The sequence below is a fragment of the Lissotriton vulgaris genome, chromosome 3_1 (genome assembly GCF_964263255.1).
Source record: "Lissotriton vulgaris chromosome 3_1, aLisVul1.2, whole genome shotgun sequence".
NCBI classification, from domain to species: domain Eukaryota; kingdom Metazoa; phylum Chordata; class Amphibia; order Caudata; family Salamandridae; genus Lissotriton; species Lissotriton vulgaris.
In genome coordinates, this window is record NC_141689.1 from 2,123,609,812 (window position 1) to 2,123,633,411 (window position 23,600).

A 23,600-nucleotide genomic window follows, 5' to 3' on the forward strand; every position below is an offset into this window, starting at 1 on the left:
ACATGATGACGAACGAGGCAGTTATATTAAAGTACCTGGCTTACGGAATTACCTATAACAGAATAAGGAAAGGTTTTGCTCTTCTACCAGTACAGCTAATACAAGCTCATACAATAACCACCTTCACCCAAAAATTCAACCTGTTTCTTAAATGTCAGGAAATGAAAAAGCTTGTTCAAGCAACAACACGTCGTCCAGCCTCATTCATTATTTGACTGAAAAGTAGGTTAACGCTCTAGTTTTTCCACTAGGGGCCTGTCACGTGACTTGAAAGTATGGCGGCGCCCTATGCTACAGTGCTTGACGGGTCTTTGGTTTACCGGGCAAGGGAAGTAAGTACAGATGTAGTCAATTTGCGAGAATGCTTTAGTCTCTGCTTCTCCCGATGTGGAGAAATAACAATAAACGGAGGTAAGAGAGTACCATGGGCAGAACAGACCAGGCAACCTGAGTGTAGAAAACAAGTTGGAGGGTTTTTTTCGGGTTCACAATGACATTTGATTCCTGCGTGCAACGATGCGGGGTCAGCAGCAGGTTTTTATAGCATACGTGCAGAAAATGTTAAGGATTATAGGAGTACACTTGGCCTTTTCTGTGGACTGGCGAGAACTGCGCCAAGATCCCTACGCACATGACGTGGGGGGCAAAGCAGTACTGCAAAAGTCGTTTTTGTGCTGTAGAATGGGCGTGAATGGAGATACGTTTATTTTTGTTTAGAGTGGTTGGTGTTTAGTGGCAACATTAGCTCGAGGAGAGACAGGGAAAGCAGAGCAGCGCATGCTGCCCTTGGACAGACAACGGGCACTGCTGGTAACCCTTATGCCGAGTGCAGGAGAGAGCAGCACTGACTCTGTCGAAGGAAAGGACTGAGTAACACAGGCGGCCAATGATAGGTGCTGAATGTACCACCACCAGCAATTTTTCAACAAACATTTCATTTCTTGTAGCGCTACTCATAGTTTACTCACACTCAGTTCTATGATCTGCTTTCTACACGTTCTTTGTAGCAGGTACATTAAACTGTATGGGTGGCAGAAGTGGCCATGTGAGTGCACGGTGAGCGATGTGAGAGTAGGATAAGAGGAGTGACTGCAGGGTGAGTGAGGTGACCATATGAATTTGAGTGCTGAGTGGGACAAATTAATGCATGGTTAGTGATGGTCTTGTTTGAGTGAGATTGCATATTGAGCAGTAAGGGGGACAGGTGAGTGAAGTGTCACATGAGTACAGGGTGAGTAGTGCCCTCGTGTGACTGCAGGGTGGAGGTACTGGGTGAACAGCACAAGTGCATTGTGACTGCAGAGTGATCACTGTGAGTGCAGGGTGAGTGGATGAATGGTGTGAGTTCATGGTGATCGGTGTGAGTGCATTGTGATCGCTGTGAGTGCAGGGTGAGCATGAAAGTGAAGGGCAAGAATGAGGAGTGAGTTATCTGAAGGCAGGGTGCATTCCCAGACACTTGAAGTAACTCAGCATATTATTGATGGTGGCTTAGCATTTCAGATATAAATTAAACTATTGCTATAATGGCATTATTCAATGTCCTGGGATCGAGGTTGGAGGAAATAAATAATGTGCTGATCCCGCAACAAACTTCCAGCCTCATGATAAGGGTTGCCAGCTCATTATTTTGATGTTCCAGATGGTACAAAAATAAACAGTCACCTAAAGCCATATTTTCACCACTTATCTGTGCATACTTTGAACAGCAAATATAAATAGCACTTTTAATTGTGTGCTAGGGCTGCTTGAATGATCCATGACTAATAATTAAATGGAACAAAGACAGAAAAGTTATATTACAAATGAATGTATACTTTTTTTATGTATAACCCAATTTAGTGTCAAGAGGAGGTCTTTGCAGGCTCTTTAAAAAACAGATGGTTGGCATTTTTCTTTTGGCAACCCTACTTTATATTCCATTTCATGAAATGCATTCTTAGGCTCAGCCGCGGCTGCTGCAGGTAAGGCCGGCTGGGGGATTTCGAGAGACGAAAACAAGGGAAAATTTAAATAAATAATGTATTTTCCCTCGTGGTCGTATCTCGAAATCCCCCAGCCGGCCATCACCGCTCTTACCTGCCGCAGCTGCTTACACTATGGCAGTAAATGTAAATGTAAGGAATAGGCAGAGTGGTGGCCCATGGGGCACTGGAACCAGAAAAAAAACAAAGCCTCGTTAACCAGTTGACAAAGATATGCAAATGGTCTTTAAAGACCTGTGAAAAACTTGGGCATACTGGAGATAAGACTCCAGACACTGCCCAGCCAAGCCCACATCATCAGCTTGCGCTAAAAAACGTACAACGGAGGGGCTGAAGCCCTTTTAGCCCTATGGGCATTGTGCGCCTGACGGGCAGGGTACCCTATATATCCTCTATGCTAAAAGAAGAGCAGCAAAAAGAAAAAACTACCCTTTGCAGTAGTATGGCAATGGTGCACAGTACCAGTGTATGCAGCCAAATCAGTGAGCTGAGTTGCGTATGAAACCCTCCAACATAGATGCAATTTATTTATACATTTTTTTATAGCGCTGACATTGCCCAAAGGTGCTCGAGTAATTTACAGTATAAATGGGTAACTACGCATGCAAAAAATATACAAACCCGACTGTTACAAAGGTACATCGTTACATTATTCGAAGCTGTTGGTAGATTTAAAAGTCAAGAACATTGGAGTATAGAATATGATGTAGCATTCTTAATATTTGCGTAGCAGGATGTTGATTAGTGCCACATGCGAGATGGAGTCTAGTGAACTGGAGGGCGTGTAGTAGATCTCAAGGCACCGTTCAGTGCAGAGACTATACCAGAGAGGTCAAAACTGAGGAGAAGCGTTTAGGTAAAATATATTTGAAGCAGGAGGGCTTTCAGCTCAGGTTAAAAAATATCTTTTGAATTGGTGGAACGTAAGTTTGGAGACAAGACTAAAGCAAATATTACTATTGTGCATCTTCAGAAGGAAAGTGTAGAACTTTTCTAGGTCTGTATCAGAAATGTTCTCTGAAGCTCTTGAAGTTGAACAATTGTTGCAATTGTTGGAACTGCATTTAGAAAATCAAACAATAATGAGGAAAATTCTCCTTTGTCTAAGACTTTTAGAACCATACAATCTCTTTCCAGACATATTCGTTGTAGCTTCAGGCTTGTCTTTATTTTATTTAAAGACCTTTATGCTGGAGTCTGGATTGGCAAGTACGTCATATTTGCACTTTTCCCCATGTAGCAATGTGAATTAAATATGCAAAGATTCACGAAAGCTTGGTCTTATGCTTTGGAGGGAGATCAATATTTAAGTGCTGTAGTCTAGTTGATGGCTGTGTCTACGTTAGACTGGTGATAGATTGTGATATCTCTTGTGTCCTTTTAAATTCTTTCTTACTCGCCTTTGGTGATTAGTAGTGTGAAATGTTCGTTGACCAAATAATAAAAAAAATGTAAACCTCTACCACTTTCCACAACGTAGGTGGACTGTTTTGTGATTGTGAGAAAGAAAACAGCTTCACTAACAAACTAATTGAACAATGGTTCTCTATTTTGAAATGTGTTCATAGGTAACTGAATTTAACTGGGGAAGAAAAGAAACCCAAAGCTGCTATCATTTGTTATTTTGAAGACTAACTATGAAGTCAGCCTTGGATGAGTAAAAATTCTCATCTAATTTAGAAGACTACGTTTCTATGGCAGTACTTTCACAGAAGATCCTGTCTGCAACTCTAATGAAGTCATTTTGTGCACACAAAAGAAGATGGTCTGTAGTTCAGAGAACCCCCCTGCATTCAAAATAGAAGTAATACGAAAAAGGAAACGTCTCTCTGAATGATGTTGTTTTTTCAGAACTTTTCATGAACATCGGACCTTGACCAATTATAGAAATTCTAACGATAACCCGAAAAGATGTTTGCATTTGTTCCTTTGCCAATTGGAAATTATCTCCCCTCATTGTGGAGGATATTATGTGTTCGAAGCAGGTTATCAAGAGTGAAGGACTGCAGCTGTGCTGCTTCCTGTGAGCGTCTCCATTGCAGGAGAATGTTACCCGTCATAAGTTATGTACACCACAAACCCTACAGTTCTCAAAATCAGCAGGTAAGCCTCATAATACATCCTGCCAGTAGCCTTCTAGCACAGTTAACTTGTGAACATTAAGCTTATTGTTTTTGCAGTTTTGTAATTACAGATAAACAGGTTTGTGTGAAATTAACAGATTTTGCAATGTTGCTATGACCACTGCCAACTTGAGGTCACAAAATGTGAAAGGAAGGTGAGAACCAGCAAACTGGTTATATTTAGTATTAAATGTGTAGTGAACACATTAAGACCATCCTCACATTACTCAGAAAAGTTGTGTTAGCGAATGTGGTCTTTCATAAGTATTATAAAAACGAAGCAGCAGTTTCCATAAACAAGTTAATTATTTTACTTCTCTAGTTACCTACGTATTTCAAAACTTGGAATAGCAGCACAATTACTGTAAATTGTAGAGTATTACAAAACAATGTTCAACAATGCTTACTTGCTCAGTACAAAAACAATATCTTCTTGCCTGTGTATGCCACTGTTTGAGAGTTGTACAAATAACGAGAAGGATATATTGGCCATGCTGTTCAAAATTAGGTCATCTTTGTTATGTAGTTTTTAGGGCTCGCCTGCTGTGCGCATGCGCACAGCTGGCGAAGCTCTATAGGGGCTTATCCAGTGTTTAACCACCACTGGCGATTCCACTGGCGATTCCTTGCAGTGCATGTGCTTTTTAGGTCATTGCGCAAGCGCAAGCCCTAAAAAGCGCGTACACAATGCCACCAGCCGCCTGCCTGCCTGCCTCGCATTACCACATCAAAGGCAGCCCTCCCAGCGCATTTGTCACCCCCTAATTATTCACGGCCTCCCGGCCGTACTTTCAGTTTCGTCTCCTTTTATAACTTGTTTAACTTGTTTTTATTTCCCGTGCTTCCTCCGCCCTCCTTTCTCAATCTTCCCGCCCCTTGCTGCAACAACTGCGCGCTCAGCTTTTAAGCATTCCACTCAATGTACCCTAATGTTTAGTCGTCTTTTACTATGGTTTGTTTAGTAAAGTTCTTTAGATTTATGAAATGTAACCACTACTTTGAGTGATGCGGCTTACCCCAATGTTTGCAGGGACAAAAAGCCTTGATTTCCCCCCTCCCTTTTACCCCATCCCTTTAAAGTCTGCTCGCATTTCCCTCCTCCCCCTTCTGGGTCCTTATCTCCTCGTATTCCCCCCTTCCTTCTCGCCCAGCCCTTTGATGCTCTGCTGTAGTCGCTGCCTCTAAACCTGTCGTCCCTTCTTTCACGCTCTCGCTTCCCCCTTTCCTCTCCATTGACGACCTCCCTCATGTGTGAGTGCTAAATGAGCTTGTGGCCTGTACCCGTCATGTCTCCCTCCCTGCCATGCACTGTTTATTTCCTGCATGCAGCAAACTCGTGACACACACGGACCCTGGCCGGAGCGGTATCCAAGCTCAGTCACACTCCACAATGCGCTCACGGGTTCTGCAATCTGCCCACGTAGAAATTAACAAACAATGAAACACTTTCGTAAATATCACAAGATAAGGGCTCCTCCGGCTACACTCGCAGTCTAGCGATGTGAGCGCGAGAGCTTCAGGGGACCCATACTGAGCACGTCCGGATAGAGGGAAGGGAGCACCGGAAGACGCATTATTTCAGAGTTTGAGATCATATCAGAATGCACATTTATATCAGACTGTGAGTTCATGATGATTCATAGCGTGAGATTATATCAATCACAAAGTGAAATTATATTCGGGTTGAGGCTTTATTATCCAAAATATTATTTTATATCGTCATTTCAGAATATTTCTATACTAATCTGGGTATAAGGTAATGTTCATTTCAGAGCACAAAAGTATATTTCTGTGAGATTTCACTATAGCGTGACGCTGTCAGGAATAGAAACACTGTATAAATAATACAAACAGATTAGCTACTTCCTCGCCCACCCAGAAAGTGCTAAAAGCCATTGTTATTTGTAATATCAATACATCTAAGTCACGTAAATACAAAACATGTTGCATTACAAATGCTATAGGTGTCAAATTAGCGAAAGTTATAACTATTGGCATTGTAAATGACAAAGCTATTAATTTAGCTATTTTAAAAAATAACACATAAATAAAAAAAATGTCATTTATAAGACCAATAGCTCAAACTTTCCTAATGCGAGCCCTATTGCATTTCCAATGCTTGTTCTTTATTTATCGTTCTTAAGGATTTCATGTAAATACCTACACTTGTATTTATGAAGTTTCTTGAAGTCTCCCTTCCGAAATTTACACCTCATATTGTATAACATTTCATAAAGCTTCCTTTTGTAGATTTGTGCTGCTTTATAGATAGGATTGTTGATGTGTAAATGACAGTTACTTGGCCTTTGGGAATTTATGATTAGTCCCTATTGCTTACTTACATCATCGATCTTGTGATGATTCAGCCCACATTTTATTTTTAATCATGACTTTTTTGTGTCCTCATTCTGCCAATTCACTTGTTGACAATTCTCCCTTCCCATTGCTGGTAAACCAGCCAGGGATAGAGTCATTCCACCCAAGAATACAAAGATGCTTCCACTTCCGCACTTCCGCACTTCACTGGTGTGCCCCTAGCAAAGAAGGGTCTACAAATCTCCTGTCTCCCTAATAAGATCACATAAAAAATGAATCTTGCGACCAGCTTATTAGTATAGGTGGCACATAGCTGCCAAGGTTTCAGATTGCTTAAGTGTGACATGTTGATAGTTTCAATGTACGTATGAGTGACATTCAACGACTATGAGTGACACTTTCTAGTGACCAAAATCATGCAATGATATCCACGGAAATGGAAAAATATCAGAGCTAACACTCATTTGACCAACGGGAAACTCAAACTCTGCAGCAGGTGCGTTTAATCCCATTATTTCTAAATAATTGCCACCCTAAACTAAGTGCCACGTGCTGTTGAACCACAAGTAATAAAGGGATCTCTGTCACATTAGTAGCAACCCACTGAGCTATGCACATAAAATACAGTGTAAATGATGGCAGACTATCTGTGCAGGAGGCATATTAACCCTCTGTGCTGCTTTATGGTGTTAGTCAAAACTGACAAGACAGAGCTCCGACCGCTAGCCGGTGAAAACATTAATCTACAGGCATTTTCCCTCGAGGTGCACAAAGGGAAAGTGTACCCAATTGCCAACCACTATGTCCCCCCCCCCCCCCCCCCCCCCACGTAACATTTTAAATGTGAACTGCGATCGGTTATTACATTTATTTGCTTCTTACCGGAGTCTCCGAGATCAGAATCATCCAAAATCCAATCACTGTGATAGAGAGGAGCTGCTGGCGTGTCACTGCGGAGATATTTAGCCTTTCTTTTCTCAAGAGTCAGAGAGCGAGCCATGTTGCCCTGCCTAGGCCTGTGGCACCTGCTCTCACTGTGAGACTCGCACTGGTGTGGCGAGTACAGGGCAGTTGAGGTCAGGAGGAAGTGAGCAGGTGCTCGATTCTCAAACACTGACTTCCTCCTTTAACTATGAGCCAGGCAGGGCGTGAGGATGGACAATAGCAATTAACAAACTCTTACTCCTGGGGGCCCGGCCGGCATGCAGGAGACTGGACATCCGGCCACCGCATCATGCGCCAGATGGGGATGTTCAGTGAGTACCGAGCGGGACCGTTCAGTCAGTGACAGACTGTCCTGGTGGCCGCTGCATAGCGGGTGACTGACTACTTCCCTCAGCTGCGGCAAGACTTGAATTTAGCAGGGTGCAGCAGCTGAGAGCACACCGTGGCCTGCCTCGGGCCGGTGCGAGCTGCAGAGGCATGAATGGTTTGCGGGCGTTGCTGTAAATTCAGCAAGCAGCCCTCTCCCGCTCTCAAAAAACTGAACTCCCCGCTCAGAAAGCAGGATGTGACGACGAGCCCCCCCCACCACGAGGAAATCGCAATTATGAAATATTGTAGCAGGGAGTGTGAGCCTGCTTAATGAGTACTAGCCGTAGCTCTCTGCGAACTGAGCCCGGGTCCCAAGCCTGGGGGAGCTGCGTGGGCACGCCGCTGCTGGCGCGCTGATTCCTGCCCCACTTAAAAGTTTGCAGTGACATCTGAGACTCTATGCAGATATGCGTGACAAAGCATTTCAGCGCAGTAATGCGGATTACCACACTGAAATGCGTTAGTATCACGCCTGATGCGTGATACTTGGCAGGACTGGTGGCACTATCTTGACATATTCCAAAGAATTCAGCCCACATTGTCAGCATTTCATTTGTATTGATATTTCAAGTTTCTATGAATGCATAGTTTAGTAGTAGTTGAATAGAATGTTATGCCCCTTCTTTGTTCCTTTAATAGCTATATTCCTTGCTACTGTGCTGTTTGTTTCTGTTGCTCCTTTATTTATTGGCTAATTCAAGCTCTTATTCCTTTGCGCATTGGATAACTGACAATTACTTGTAAATTCATTCTTGTACTATATGGTCTATGTAGGAAACTGGGTTTCTGTTGCAGCAACCCCCCCACTTTTTGCCAGACTACTGATGCACTTTGACTTGATGTGCCCTGGATCCCTGCCTATCAGGTTCCCAGGGCCTGTGTTCTTTCCCAAAACTGTGCCTTGTACCCCTAGTGGGACCTCTCTGGCCACATTTCGTTCCCTTGTAAAAGGTACCATGGGTATCAAGGGCACTCTGACCATGGAAGGCCTCTAAGGGCTGTAACACCCTTAGAGGCCCTATACCTTTACACACACACACACTGCCATTGCAGGCTATGTGTTTTGGTGCAGAACAAAGTGAAGGGTCGACATGGCACACATCCCTGTGTGCCATGCTTACAACCCTCTGCCTTGGCATAGGTTAGCCACCCCTCTAGCTGGGTGCACTATACCAGTGGCGAGGGTACAGGTGCATGAGCCCTGAACCCCTACAGTGTCTAAGCCAATTCTTAGACCTTGTAAGTGCAGTAATGTCATTAAGTGTACATGGTGCTGGGAGTTTGTCATTACAAACTCCACAGCACCATAATGCCTTTACTGAAAACTGGAAAAACTTCTCAGCACATTAAACCCACACGGATGCCAGTGTGGGATGTAATGAAAAATGCATTCATAGGGCATCTTAGAGATGCCCCCTGAAATACGACCAGCCTCTGCTGGGTTCCCTGACTAGTACACTCCAGTCTGCCACCACTAGACATGTTTCTGGACCCCTAGGGTGGGAGCCTTCGCTCCCTGAGCCCAGAAAGAAAGCCTTTCCTGGGTGAGTTGCTCTCACCCCCCCAGGCCAGGAAGAGTAATCTGTGGCAGGGGAGCTTCAAATGCCTTGCAGCCTTTGTAATGCGACCCCCCAGCCTCTCCTGCTATCAGGAGCAGAACCCCTTCCTGTCTCCCCTCCTTTTAGGCGGGAAGACAGGTGGGAAAAATTAGCCAGCCCAGAAGGTATGCCCACCTCTTCCAACCCCACTCCTCAGGTGGGGGAGGCGAGGTGAAGCTCACTGTTCAGTGCCTGCCATCTTGCAGATGGTAGGCACTGCCCAATCAGGATTAGGGATTGTGCTCACTCCCCCACGTTGGGTGAGCACACCAAGAGTGTAGTCGCCCTAAGGTCCGTATCCAGACCCCTAAAAAGCCCCCTAAATACAGTATTTAGAGGGCAGCCCTGATCCAAGAAGTCAGACAAGAAACTACAAGAATAAAAGAAGGACCGAACAGCTGTGCCGAAGCTAAGAAGAGGAGGACACCCACTGACTTGGCCCTAGCCCTACTGGCCTATCACCACCTCGATCCTGCAGTAGCAAAACTCCTGTGTGTCCTGCAGCAGCAGCCTCAAGAACCCAGAGGACATGCCCTGCCTTCAAAATAAAATACTCTGTGTCCCCTGAACACTGGATTTGTTCACCAACAGACTCCAGCTCCGGTAAGATCCTGGAGTCTGCACCACTCTGCACCCACTGAGTTTGAGAGGCCCAACACCAGCACGAGGTCTCCCCGGCGATCCTGATCCGAGATCCGGTGATCCCTGACCTGCCTCAAACCGACACTTGCTGCCTGAAACCGGAAGGTCCCCACAACGCGACTAGGAGCTGGTAAGAAGATCCGACCCTAAAAGACACCCCTGCACCCGACGCCCACGGCCTTGGGTAGCTCAACCCACGGTGTCCAGCCAACCTCCAGCATCCCAACCTACCGCTCCAAGTGGTGGTTGCACCCAGAAGACCTTCGTCCCAGAGCCTGCAGTGTTTTTATCAAACCAGAAACTCCCCATTCAAAGCTATCAATTGCCCGACACCAAACCAGCACTCTGCATCCGGCTTCTCCAGTGCCGCTGAGGGTGCACCTTTTGTGCTGGCTTGAACCCCTATTTACTCTGAGCTTAAATCCAGGAGCTTTGCTCCCACAATCTTGTAGCTTGCTCGTAAGCGGCCACCAACCGGAGGCCCCATATACCCCATTGGATAACATTGGGCCTCAACAATCTGCACCCGGCTGCTCTAGTGCCACTGAGGGTGTTTGACCTTGGGGGACCCCTGAGTCTACCCTCAGAATACCAACTCCCACAACTGAATACTTACCTTTGAACCGTTAACCCTATTTTCCTCCATATTTGTTCCCAAACCGTAACATATAATTGGGGTTTTGGGTCAGCCTCTTGCTCATAATTGGATGGGTTTGTCTATCTCAGTTCTCTGTTCTTGATTCAATAGTTTTCCTTCCTATTCTTATGTTTGGCCTGTCCATGAGAATCTCTGATTGAATGTCTATTCATCTGAGTTGTATCCCTCAACTGCTGGCTTCAATAGACTCTTTTTAGCCATGGCATTAGCCAAGTCTTCCCCAGGAGCACTTCAGCGCCCAAGGTATGTCCTTTTGTTGCTAGGGCTACTCTAGGTAATGTCTGCTTTCTGAGTGCAAAAAATTAATTTAGCTTTTTTAGCCAATTTATTTTATACATATTGACGAGGGCACGACAGCTTAGCCAGCAATACAGTTTTAGAAAAACCATGACAAAACAAGCAGCATTGAAAAAGCCAGCTGCTAGCTGCCAATGCCACACTTAATCACTTTTCCAATTCCTGTTTTACCTTTGTGTGTCAGCACTTTCTGGGAATGCATGTCTGCCCCTGATTTTTCTCCCTCCTGTTGCAGGAGACATTAGAGCACCCTTGCTCTTCTGCTTTCTATCCACTATCTTCTTCCTCCTCTCCTCATCTGTTGCTCCATGGCCCATCCCATTGCTCTTTGTCCCTCTCTGTGCATTGATGATATGTCATGTATGGCTGATAAAGGTAACTGTTGTTCCATTAGGTGGGCTAACAATGATGACAAAGAACCCCTATGTACCTTCCACAGCCTGATTACCCCATTCTGCCACCTCATTGTTCTCAATCGCAATCTAGTTCCTGTGTTCTGGTGGATGGTTTTGGCAGTGGAAAGTCAGCCACTGCCAGAATTTAAAATGTGGATTTGTAATACTGCACCATTCTCCCACAGGATGACACCAACAAAAGTTATTGAGAAGACAGCCAACAGACAAATTACCCACTTCCTGGAGGAGAACAACATCCTGGACTCCTCCCAATCCGGCTTCCGCAGCAACCACAGCACCGAGACCGCCCTCATCGCCGCCACTGACGACATTAGGAACATAATGGACATTGGTGAAACAGCGGCCCTCATCCTCCTGGACCTCTTGGCCGCCTTCGACACCGTCTGCCACCACACCCTGCACACACGCCTCCACGACGCAGGGATCCAAGGCAAAACCCTGGACTGGATCACCTCCTTCCTCACCGGCAGAACCCAGAGAGTCCGCCTCCACCCGTTCAGATCTGAAGCCACCACGATCACCTGCGGTGTACCCCAAGGATCATCCCTCAGCCCGACCCTGTTCAACATCTACATGGCACCACTCGCCAACATGGTCCGAGCACACCACCTCAACATTGTCTCATACGCCGACGACACACAGATGATCCTCTCCCTTACCAAAGACCCGGGCATTGCCAAATCCAACCTCCACGAGGGAATGAAGGCCATCACAGATTGGATGAAGACCAGCCGACTGAAACTAAACTCAGACAAAACGGAGGTCCTCATCCTCGGCGCCACCCCCTCCGCATTGGACGACTCCTGGTGGCCGACCGCGCTGGGAGCTCTCCCGACACCCACAAATCACGCACGCAATCTGGGTTTCATCCTGGACTCAACACTCTCTATAACCCAGCAAGTCAACACTGTTTCCTCCTTCAACACCCTCCAAATGCTCCGCAAGATCTACAGATGGATCCCCACTGAAACCAGGAGAACTGCCACCCAAGCACTCATCAGCAGCAAGCTGGACTACATCAACGCCCTCTACGCAGGAACCACGACCACACTCCAGAAGAGACTCCAGTGCATACAGAATGCCTCAGCACGCCTCATCCTCGGTTCCCTTGCCACAGCCACATCACCACCTACTCTAAGAGATCTGCACTGGCTCCCGGTCAACAAGACGATCACCTTCAAACTCCTCACCCATGCTCACAAAGCACTCCATAACACTGGACCTGCATACCTCAACAAACGACTGTCCTTCTACACCCTGAACTACCAGCTTCGCTCCACCGCCCTCGCCCTCACCACAGTCCCACGCATCCGACGAACGACCACTGGCGGCAGATCATTCTCCCACTTTGCCGCATAGACATGGAACACCCTCCCTGCCCACCTGCGTCAGACCCAGGACCTGCTGACCTTCAGGAGACGTCTCAAGACCTGGCTTGGCTGTTCGACCAGTAGCTGCCCCCCCCCACCCCTTAGCGCCTTGAGACCCTCACAGGTGAGTTGTGGGCTCTACAATACTTGATTGATTATTGTCTGTGGAGCCTGTGAAAATTCTGTACCGTCAGTCTTATTTTGGACTTCTGGGGTTGCACCATTCCATGGGCAGTATGGTGCTTCGGTACCTGAACTTGTTCATGCCATGGTGCCACAACTCACAATTCTTGTAAGCTGACCTGCTATGTGTTTCCATTTTCAGCAACAGATTTGCCTTAAAAAATTGCATCTAAATCTTTCAAAACTCTATTTCAGGAGAAAGTAGATATGTCTGGATTCCCTGTTGAAAACATTAGAAATTTTAGTATTATCGCTCATGTGGACCATGGGAAAAGTACCCTCGCAGACAGGCTTCTTGAAATTACTGGTGAGTATGACTATATTTCATTTTGTGACTATGTACTTTGCTGAAATGTAATTGAAATGCAACCTTTTCATTTATAAATTATTCATTATTTAAGGGAGGATTCTGAAAACGGAACGCAACAAACAAGTTCTGGATAAACTACAAGTTGAGAGGGAACGAGGGATCACTGTGAAGGCACAAACGGCTTCTCTTGTGTACAGTTATGAAGGAAAAAAGTACCTATTAAATCTGATCGATACACCAGTAAGTTAACTGAGAATACAGGTATGGTTGCTATGTATGATGTGGTAAGATGAAGCACAATATTTCAGCAGCATTGGTTATAAGTGAGGGCCTGTTTGTAATACATTGGTTGAATAAAACAAACAATTAGTTTGGCTTGACCTGGAAGCCAAACAGAGTTGAGGCTAATCTCTATACTGGGGTTTAGGCCTCTGTTCTTGTGTCTCGATTGCTACTCTGTGTGGAGGTGGGGACTGATCTTTTCTTGGAAGGAAGGCAAAGCAGATGTCTAGTCAATTAATGTTTTGCCTCTCTGTGGATGGAATTGTCTTCATGAGTGAAAGCAAAGCTCTTTCAGTACATAGTCTCTCTTTGAAGAAAGTGCCTATAGATTCAGACAGGCAATGTCAATTTAGGCCTTTGAATAATCCCATATAGGTAACACTTCTTTTGAATCACTATTTATGTTCATTCACTGCTTTTGCCGGCTTCTTCCAGAGATTATTGTGCATCTTCAGTAACTTCATGTAGCTACAGATAGTGGCAGATTGATAATCACTCAGAATGTTATTGAGTGATTACAAACTGCAATTTATGCCAGCAGCTCTCAGAGGGGACCTCAGAAACGGGTAGTTCTATATAGCAGCAATTAAAAAACAAAAAGCACACAGTTGAAAATGTATTTTGTGAAGTTGTGGCGTAATGGAAAATTAATTTCTACATATCTAGTATCGCTGTTAATTTCATTTCCGTGATAGACACTACTTTTACAACTCTCATTAAAATTGTGTTTTTGTTGCTGGCAACATGAATGATTGATAACTGGTGACACTTGGTCCTGAAAATTGTTGGTGGGTTTCTAAAGGAAATTTTGGGTAAAAAACCAAATCCCTTACCCTCAAAAAGATGACCGATGAGTGTTTAATTGCAGTAAGTCTTACATGTAGCTTTGTATTCTACAGCAACAGCCTGTCTCCCCTTCAAACACCCCAGTTAATTCACTCTGCAGTCCTCTGCCTCAAACAAAGTACTTGAAAGCCCCAAAGATGCTAAAGTTCTTACAAATAGATGTAGAATTTCCCACTCGACTGGCCCAACCCACCTAGTGAATGATAGGTTGTCTGATAGCTACAGACTTACTCATTAGATTCACCACCGCTGCTCACCACAGGCTCACCAGGTTGAACCTCCTCTCTACTCAGGACACCACCACTATCATGAAATCCATCTGCTCGGGAGCTCCGATAGACCCATGCCCTTACCACATCTTCAATCTCAGAAACAAAAGAATCAGCCAGGAACTTACCACTTTGCTCAACAACTCAATCACCACTGCATCATTTCCCGATGCCTGGAAACACGCCAAAGCCACACCACTACTCAATAAATCCTCCGCCGACCACAGTGAACTCAAGAACTACCACACAATCTTCCTGCTCACTTTCCCAGCCAAGGTATTAGAAAAGATCATCAACAAGCAACACACGACACACCTGGAACAGAACCAGCTACTTGATGCCTCCCAGTCCGGCTTCTTGATCGAGGAAAAACTATAGCTGTGATCCTCCTTTACCACTCGGCAGCCTTCAGCACTATATACCACCACACACTGATCAAAAGACTCTACCACATCGGCATACAATGAGACGCACTCAAATGGATCACCTCCTTCCTCACCGGTAAGACCCAGAATCTGCCCCACTAAGGGTCAGAAGTCTGTCTCTGCATTTACCAGAGAATATTTCCCAAAGGTGTGCCCCCACAGAGAGTTTTCTTCACCCTTCTGGCTTCACAAGCCCTTTCAAAGGCTGTGAACCATTTGGTGATATTATCACCCTCCTCAAATTTATGGACAATTCCTTTGGGGATCTTGGGCTCATAAGATCCTTCCTTTTCTATATTATTTAGATTGCTGCCACCATTGATGGGTGCTGGGCCCATCTCTGCTCTTTCTTTTTCTAGAGCCAGGAGTCTGGTCTCTAGGTCTAATCTTTTGGTCAGCCTGACTAGCATGATGTCCTCCTCATTGAGGCTGTCCTCATTGTTCTCACTACCACCTGAGCCACCTGTGTGGCCTCTACGTGCCGGGAGGTTGATTCTTGGAGTTAAAAGCACTTGGGCTCTTCTCTCCCTATGACCTGGGTGAGGCTGGCTAGCATCACCATCCACTTCTTATTCTTCCTCATCTGACTGGTCATCACCATTTTCAGATGGGTGATCCTTAGCATACCCAGCTAACAGCTCCTGGAACTTTTGTTTGGTGGGATGGGGACCCACAGCTATAGTTCAAATCTTACATAGGGACCTTGAAAAACAAGTGAAGGTAAGGGTCGAGGTCAAGCTACTCAACCTGGCCCTCTATTTAATCAGGATTATTTTCTTGTTTTGATACATTCTAACAAAAAGTTCTACCCACCTCTACCCTTCGCTAAAGTGACTTTTTAATTTCTAAAACTCTAACAGTGACTTAACCAAAGCCCCAAGAAGACTTTTAGTCATTTTTGTAAAAATTTCCATTTGAAAAAATCTGCATTCTAAAGACAATTTAAGAGTTATGTCATGTGATCAGGTGGTAACCAAGAAGTCCAACAAATGCAAAGTTGTATATCCCACCGCTGATCCACAAATGTAGGAAGCTGGCTCTGTATATACTATACCAAAGACTGGTATAGTGTGCACAGAGTCCAGTGGAACCCCAAAGGTAGGCAGAGGTAAAATTAGATAGACCCTTACTCTCTATTTGTGGTAGTATGGTCGAGCAGTAAGGCAGCATCAGAGGACAGTGTTAAGCTTTTTTTGTACACACTCAGAAAATGAATTCACACACTCAAAAACTGAACTTCAGACCAATTATTTTTGTATAAAAATATTCTTTTAGTTATTTTATTTCTAGAACTAAGCAAGCCTGGCACAGGTAAGCAATAAATACTTTACAGTAGTAAATGCTAAAACAGTTATATTGCAATTGTAAGTGTACTATGGTTTGACTTACAGTATTGTTTCAGAGAAATGCAATCACTTGGAAATACAGTACATAGACTTGAATAGGATTTTCAGTAAAATAGCAGGTAGGTTACTTTTAGATTACTTTTCTTACTCAGTGCTGTATGCCTGGATGCAGCACTGGGACATTTCCTGTAAACAGGTGAGTAAAGGAGTTTTTGTTAAATCGTACATTTTTATAGGATTTCTTTAGGTTTCAAAACTCCACACTTAGAAACTTTTTCCGGAAAAACAGTCAATGTTATCCTATGGAGGAAAAATATGGTTATCAGTTTTTAAGTAAGTAATCAGTATTAGGAGTTGAGGTTCTGGGGTTAGACTCAGGGGTCCCCCTGGGTCTGTGATGCACTCTTGTTACTCCCTCAGCGGCACTAGGGCAGCCGGGTGCAGAGTGTTGAGGCTCAATGTTATCCAATGGGGATAGGGGACCTCCGGTTGGTGGCTGCTGGCAAAAAGGGCACTGGGATGTAGGAGCAAAGCTCCTGGACTTTAGCTCAGGGCAAAGCTGCCACTCTGCCTGGACACTAGTGGTGGGTAGGAAAAGTAGTTGGCAGAGCAATCCTGGAACAACTCCAACAATGGGCAGATGATAGAAAGATTCTATCGGACTTACAATTCGGGTTCAGAGAAGGGTTCGGAACCGTAGAACAGGCCCTCAACCTAAGTTTAATCACGTCCAAGTACATCCACGCAAAGCAGGGGACAATGTACATGGTGTACGTGGACCTGTCCTCTGCTTTCGACTGCGTCTCCCACTCGAAGCTATGGACTCTTTTGCGAAATATGGGGGTGGATCCCCCACTCCTGGACTTCTTAAGGGAATTGTACACGGACGCTTCTGCGAGAGTGCGCTATGGGACTAAGGGAGAGCTTACTGCGTCATTCAAGGTAGAGCGAGGAGTCAGGCAGGACTGTGTCCTAGCCCCCTTCCTCTTCTCCCTGTACACAAACGGGCTGGAAGAGCAGATGCTGAGGGGGGGGGCAGGATCTGCCAAGACTAAAACAACGCATGATTCCGGCACTGCTCTACGCGGATGACGCAGTTATTTTGGCTCGTACACCTATAGAACTTCAGAAATCCCTAAATAAATACGCCGAATTCATGGGCGCACTAGATTTGCACATAAATGTTAAAAAAACTTTCGTAATGGTAGCTGGTGGAGGGAGAAAACGAACAAAGAATATCATCCTAAACAACCAAAAACTTGAGAGAACCCCACAGTACCCCTATCTGGGCATAATGATTGACGAAAGACTAAATTGGAAAGCAGCTATTGAGTCCAGGAGACATCTTTTTAGGAGAGCCATCACTGCCCTGATCAACTTTTCACAAAGACTCGGAAGGAGACCACCAGTCGAGATGTTACAAATCTATTCTGCAAAATGCCTAGCCATCGCCTTATACGGGGCCGGTGTCTGGGGACATGCTGACGCTGGATCTCTCCAAACAGCTGAGAACTCATTCACGAGATTTCTTCTATCTGCCCCCAAGTGCTCATCCACATATGCATGTCATATGGAACTGGGAATCCCTTACATAGAGGACTTAATAAAAGTTCAGCCATTGCTACTCTGGAGGCGTATTTGGTTATCCGACAAGAACATGTTGACCAAGGCCATTCTGGAGGATTCAATGGCACTGGACCACGCGCACAGAATAGCCTGGCTTACCTATGTCAAACGGTTCTTCACTGACATGGGCCTAGAAAGATTTTACCTCACCCCACTATCTCTGACTGAGATAAGCAAGAAAGAGCTGAAACAGAAAGCAATGAGTCACCTAGAGACACTCAGAATTACTCTGCTTTCAAATAAACAATCTGTACAACACGCAAATATGGTACAGTTAACGCCACAAATTCAGCCTTACCTTTCACTGGAAATCAGCTCATATGACAATATGCTTCTGACCAGATTTAGACTCAACCTTTTTCATAGATTAGTGGCCTTCCCACAAACGAACGTTTGGGAACCAAAACTGACTTTATGCCCATGTGATGAGATTTTCTCACAAACGTGCATGCACACGATACTGTTCTGCAAATATTTCCATCCTCACAGGAAAATCTGGTTATTTCCATTACTAAAACTTTGGGGTTTCAGACAATGCCATCCGGCCATGATTTCCTTACAGATGCTTGACTCCGAGCGCACCTGTTACCATATATTGAACTTTTTAAAATGTATTATTAGGCACCGGAGGAATCTTTAAAAATTTTGAGTGAACATTATTCTTCCTTCAGATATTTTTTTTAAAAAAAATGTATTAAGCTGTAATTTCATATTGTTGCTTTTATGGTTTTACAATGATAAAAACTGAATAAAGAATTTGTATATAGTGGTGGGTTAGTTTTCAGGAGGCATTTCTAAGATGCCCTCTGTGTGCATTTTTCATTAAATCCCACACTGGCATCAGTGTGGGTTTAATGTGCTGAGAAGTTTGATACCAAACTTCTCAGTTTTCAATGTAGCCATTATGGTGCTGAGGAGTTTGTAATGACAAGCTCCCAGCACCATATACTCTTTATAGCAGCACTGCACTTTCAATGTCTAAGAATGGACTTAGACACTATAGGGGCACAGGACTCGTGCACCTGTATCCTCACCACTGGTATAGTGCACTCAGCTAAAGGGGTAACTGACCTATACTAGTGCAGTGGGTTGTAGGCAGGGCACACAGCGATGTGTGCCATGTTGACTCTTCAACTTTGTTTTGCACCAAAACACACAGCCTGCAAAGGCAGTGTGTGAGTGTAGTGGTACAGGACCTCTAAGGGTGGCACAATAAGTGCTGCAGCCCTTAGAGGCCTTCTCTGGTCACCGTGACCTGGATAGTTGTGGTACCATTTTCCAGGGACTGACCTGTGGCCAGAAATGCCATTTGGGTTAGTTTTGGGGAAAGAACACAGGCCCTGGGAACAATGATTGGCAGGGACCCAGGGCACACCAAGTAAAAGTGCATCAGTGGTCTGGCAAAAACAGGGGTGTTTTTCTGCAACAGAAACCCACTTTCCTACACCCATGGAACGACTCCTGGTGGCCATCAAACCTAGGACCTGGGCTCACACCCCCATGCATGCCAAACATCTTGGAATCCTCCTTGACAAGAAACTCACCATGAAATTAGAGATCAGCCACTTGCTTCTTCACCCTGTGCAAGGTCTTCAAATTGCTACCCCTGCACACTAGACGCACCATAACACAGGCCCTCATCACCAGACAACTGGACTATGACAATATCTCTACATCTGAATCACTGCACACCTCCTACAGTGACTTGAGACCATTCAGAACGCCACAGCCAGACTCCTCCTCAACCTCCCCTGCATCACACCCAACCTCAGCCACTCCACTGGCTCTCCATACAGATGAGATGCCAATTCAAGTTGCTGACCCACGCACACAAAGCTCTACTCAACCAAGGTCCCACCTACATTAACCATCGCCTGAACTTCATTCAACTGTCAAGCAGACTACGCTCTGCCTCCATGTCTCTTGGTTATACTCTCCACATCTACCGAAACAGAATGTTGAGTACGCTCCTTTTCCCATATCGGAGCAAAGACCTGGAATAGCCTCCCCACGCAACTCCAGGCCATCAGCTCACTCCCAGAATTCCGAAGTGCCCTCAAGACCTGGCTGTTCGAATGAGCTACAGGGACATGCAAGCACCTGGATGCCCTATTGGGTTATTAGCTGCGCTCTAGAAATCCTGACTGACTGATAGCTGTTCCACCACTAGGGCTCACCCATATCCTGGAGCATAGGACACACCTCTTTCCCTAAGTGTGCATTTCTATGTGCCAAATCGGCACCCACACAAGCACTATTAAAGTCTACACCCCTCTTGTTCGTAGCTGAAACGTGCGTATCTTAACCCATCTTTAAGATATCTTCCTCTTGTTACAGTTTCCTGCTCTAAAATGGATTCCATTATCATGGAGAAGTTATCACAGCCGTTTTTCAGATTATTTTATGCAAAGAGATATATTGCCCTCACTATGAATCCTGCAAGCATCTTCCCCTCGAATATTTTGGTATTTTACTTCACCTATACAATAGTTTAATATAATAAAAAAAACATTCTGGACATGTATTGACAGTGTCTAAATGTTCCCTCCTCTGGGCTATCTAAATTTATATTTTGCCTAATGTCCAGTTGAAAATATGGACAACCATGACTTATATATTTAGCCACCGACCCCACTCCTGATACGAACAACTAAGTGGCATCTTTTATCAGTACAGAGCCTTGCAATCTCTGCCTGCCTGCCCCTGCCTTTCTCCCAACCAGACCATTTCCTTATTGATATTGAATCCAAGAAATACTCAGCAAATAGATTTTCCTCATTGCCAAGAGGCCAGTTGAGTGTTCTGAATGCTACAGCACTTTCTAAATGCCCACAAAACTGGTTGCAAACAAATGTGCTCGTTTTGTGATTTACAGTAATCTGTTAGACTTTCCTTTTGCCTGCCAGCTAGCACGAATAAAACACTATGGCTAACAAATGATTTGTGAAGGAAATGTGTCTACTAAACACAACCAAAGAGCCCTGGTAAGACGTTGACTAAGACCAAATATTCCCTTTGACCGAAGTGCCTGCTGCCTCATGTGTGGACAGTATTTCATACAGTGGGATCAACCAATAATCTCTCTAAAACAGAGGGAACCTGGTAACAAGCACTCAAATGACCAAGTCCACAGCAGAAATTGAACATCACTTAAGGTGCCTTTGCTCTCTGGATTCATGCAAGTGAATAGTCCAGGCTTAAGTAAACTATGACAGTAGCGATTTAGTATAAATGTCATGATCAGGCTATGTGCACACAACACTTTTATAAATATTTATGTATATAACAAGCCTTTCAGGTATAAACTGTAATCATATCCCTTCAAACCGCATAATGCTATTCAAAACACAATTCACCAATGTAACAAAATAATGAAAGAATGAACCAGCAATCCTGGCGTGAGAATGGTAATCTTATTTGCGTAAAACACGACTAATGCAATAATGTGCTAATGTTCTTAAAGACCAAACAGACACTGTAACAAAATGATGTTTCCGATCCTTTTGTCAAAACTGGTTCTTTTGTTTAGTTTTGGTTAAGACTTGCATTCCTAATGGTCTGTGAACATCTAAAAAGCACAAAGTATATATAGTGGCAACAACAGTTAAAGTGGTATCTGCAAAGAAGGTGATATTATCTTGGAAATTGTGGACAATAGGTGCTAAATGAACACTCTCCTCTCCAGTTGTTTCCTCCACAGAGTTTTTAGGTCTCGCGACCTATCGATGTGCGCAAGCGCATCGAGCGGAGCGAGAATTCAAGTGTCGAAAACATCGTCAAACTAAGGGCTTTCAGCCCCGCGGTTTTCATGAAGTTCACGTGAACAAGCACGCGCATTCAGGGCCAGCCCAGCACATCAAAGGGCTTCTCCTCCCCTAATTATTCATGGCCGGCCGCAGGCCGGCCGTACTCTCAGTTTCCCAAACCCGCCCCCATCCTCCACGCATCTCCTTTCACCATGCCTGCACTCTATACAGCCCAGCACATCAAAGGGCTTCTCCTCCCCTAGGGCTTCTCCTCCCCTAATTATTCATGGCTGGCCGCAGGCCGGCCGTACTCTCAGTTTCCCTTGCCTTGCATGCAGTGAGAGGAAACAACCCCCCAAGACCCACAGCTGGCCCATGTCTAGTTCACGCTTTGTAAAACTACTTATAAATGAATAAACCCAACTACCAATGCAGTCAAAAGATACTTAGTCGTGGTACCCACCAACCTATATCTGCGACCCACCATCGCCAAACGAAACAATGTGTGCCCTCAAGCTAAAACACATACAAGGCCACCATACAAAGAACACACAGATTGCTTGCACACATTTCTCGTTAAAGTTTATATAATGGGATTTGATCACCAGGGACATGTAGACCAAGGAGCGGAAAAAGGACAGGTAACCGGACACCCGCTCACATGGAGACCGGACTGTCAGTGACACGCGACAGAACTGCAATACTCTAAAGTGAACAATTAGATGAAGATTTTCTATTGTACATTCTCCTAATTATCGTGTAAATAATTTATGTAATAACAAGTAAAATGACCCCTGATGGAAGCCTGAATTATTTAAAAATGATCAAGTATTTATAAGATGGCACTTGGTCGGCATTTGTCTGTTGTAAATGGAAGGACACGTATGACTCGGCTTCTCACTTGTGTGGCAGGGCGTAGCTGCATGCGATGCGTTGGTAATCTGTTGTGAAGGCGAAGGCCTGCAGAATACTACATAAAGTCGTTTTGTTTGTGTAGCATTTTCAATCTGTTTGATATTACACCTTTATCATATCAAGCAAACTCGCATTGCATCAGGATTTTTTTTTTAAAGTAAGCATGGATTGGAAATAATAAAATAAAGGCCACTTTGTAGGTATTCACGTTAATTTAATAAATTCACTTTAAAACCGGAGATTTAAGTTGTTTACAATTTTTTTTAACCCATCCATGCCAACACGAGGAAGAATCTTCCTCTTTCTGCGTTCCTCAAAAGGTCCGAATCACAGCCTTAAACGTGACTTTTAGTCTGCTCTCCCAATGAATTTCCACTGTTTAACTTCGTCATGGGGGGAGGGGGTGTTTAATATCGCCACATCAAAGGCATCAATCACCCTCCCACAGGCTTCCCCAGCGCTGCCCCGCCCCCTGCTTCAAGGCCAGGCCATCTGTTCCCAGCAGCAGCATTTCTCCTGCGCCAGGCCACATCAAAGGCTCTGTGCCACTTTCACCCACACAGCACCACTTTCAGACACGCAACGCCACTCACACCCACGCAAGCCCACTATCACCCACGCAACACCACACTCACCCACGCAACGCCACTCACCCAAGCAACACCACTCACACACGCAACGCAACTCAACTCATCCACGCAATGCAACTCATCCACGCAATGCAACTCATCCACTCAACCCCACTCATCCACGCAACGCCACTCATCCACGCAACGCCACTCATCCACGCAACGCCACTCATCCACGCAACGCCACTCATCCACGCAACGCCACTCATCCACGCAACGCCACTCATCCACGCAACCCCACTCATCCACGCAACCCCACTCATCCACGCAACGCCACTCACCCACGCAACACCACTCACACATG

At 45.0% G+C, this 23,600-nt stretch overlaps 1 protein-coding gene across 3 annotated transcripts in view; it reads left to right on the forward strand.

Annotated features, from left to right (window-relative positions):
* Nucleotides 1-261: 261 nt before the first annotated feature.
* Nucleotides 262-23,600, forward strand: part of GUF1 (GTP binding elongation factor GUF1) — a 270,588-nt gene continuing 247,249 nt past the window's right edge. Inside the window, exons 1-4 of one of the 3 annotated variants that reach the window (XM_086962692.1) lie at nt 262-332; nt 3,554-4,088; nt 13,098-13,209; nt 13,304-13,452. In XM_086962692.1, coding sequence (XP_086818818.1) covers nt 3,897-4,088; nt 13,098-13,209; nt 13,304-13,452 — 453 coding nt within the window. In that variant the 5' untranslated portion in view covers nt 262-332; nt 3,554-3,896. Of the gene's footprint in view, nt 412-3,553; nt 4,089-13,097; nt 13,210-13,303; nt 13,453-23,600 lie in introns of all 3 variants that reach the window. The other 2 variants (XM_086962693.1, XM_086962694.1) reach the window with 2 other exon arrangements.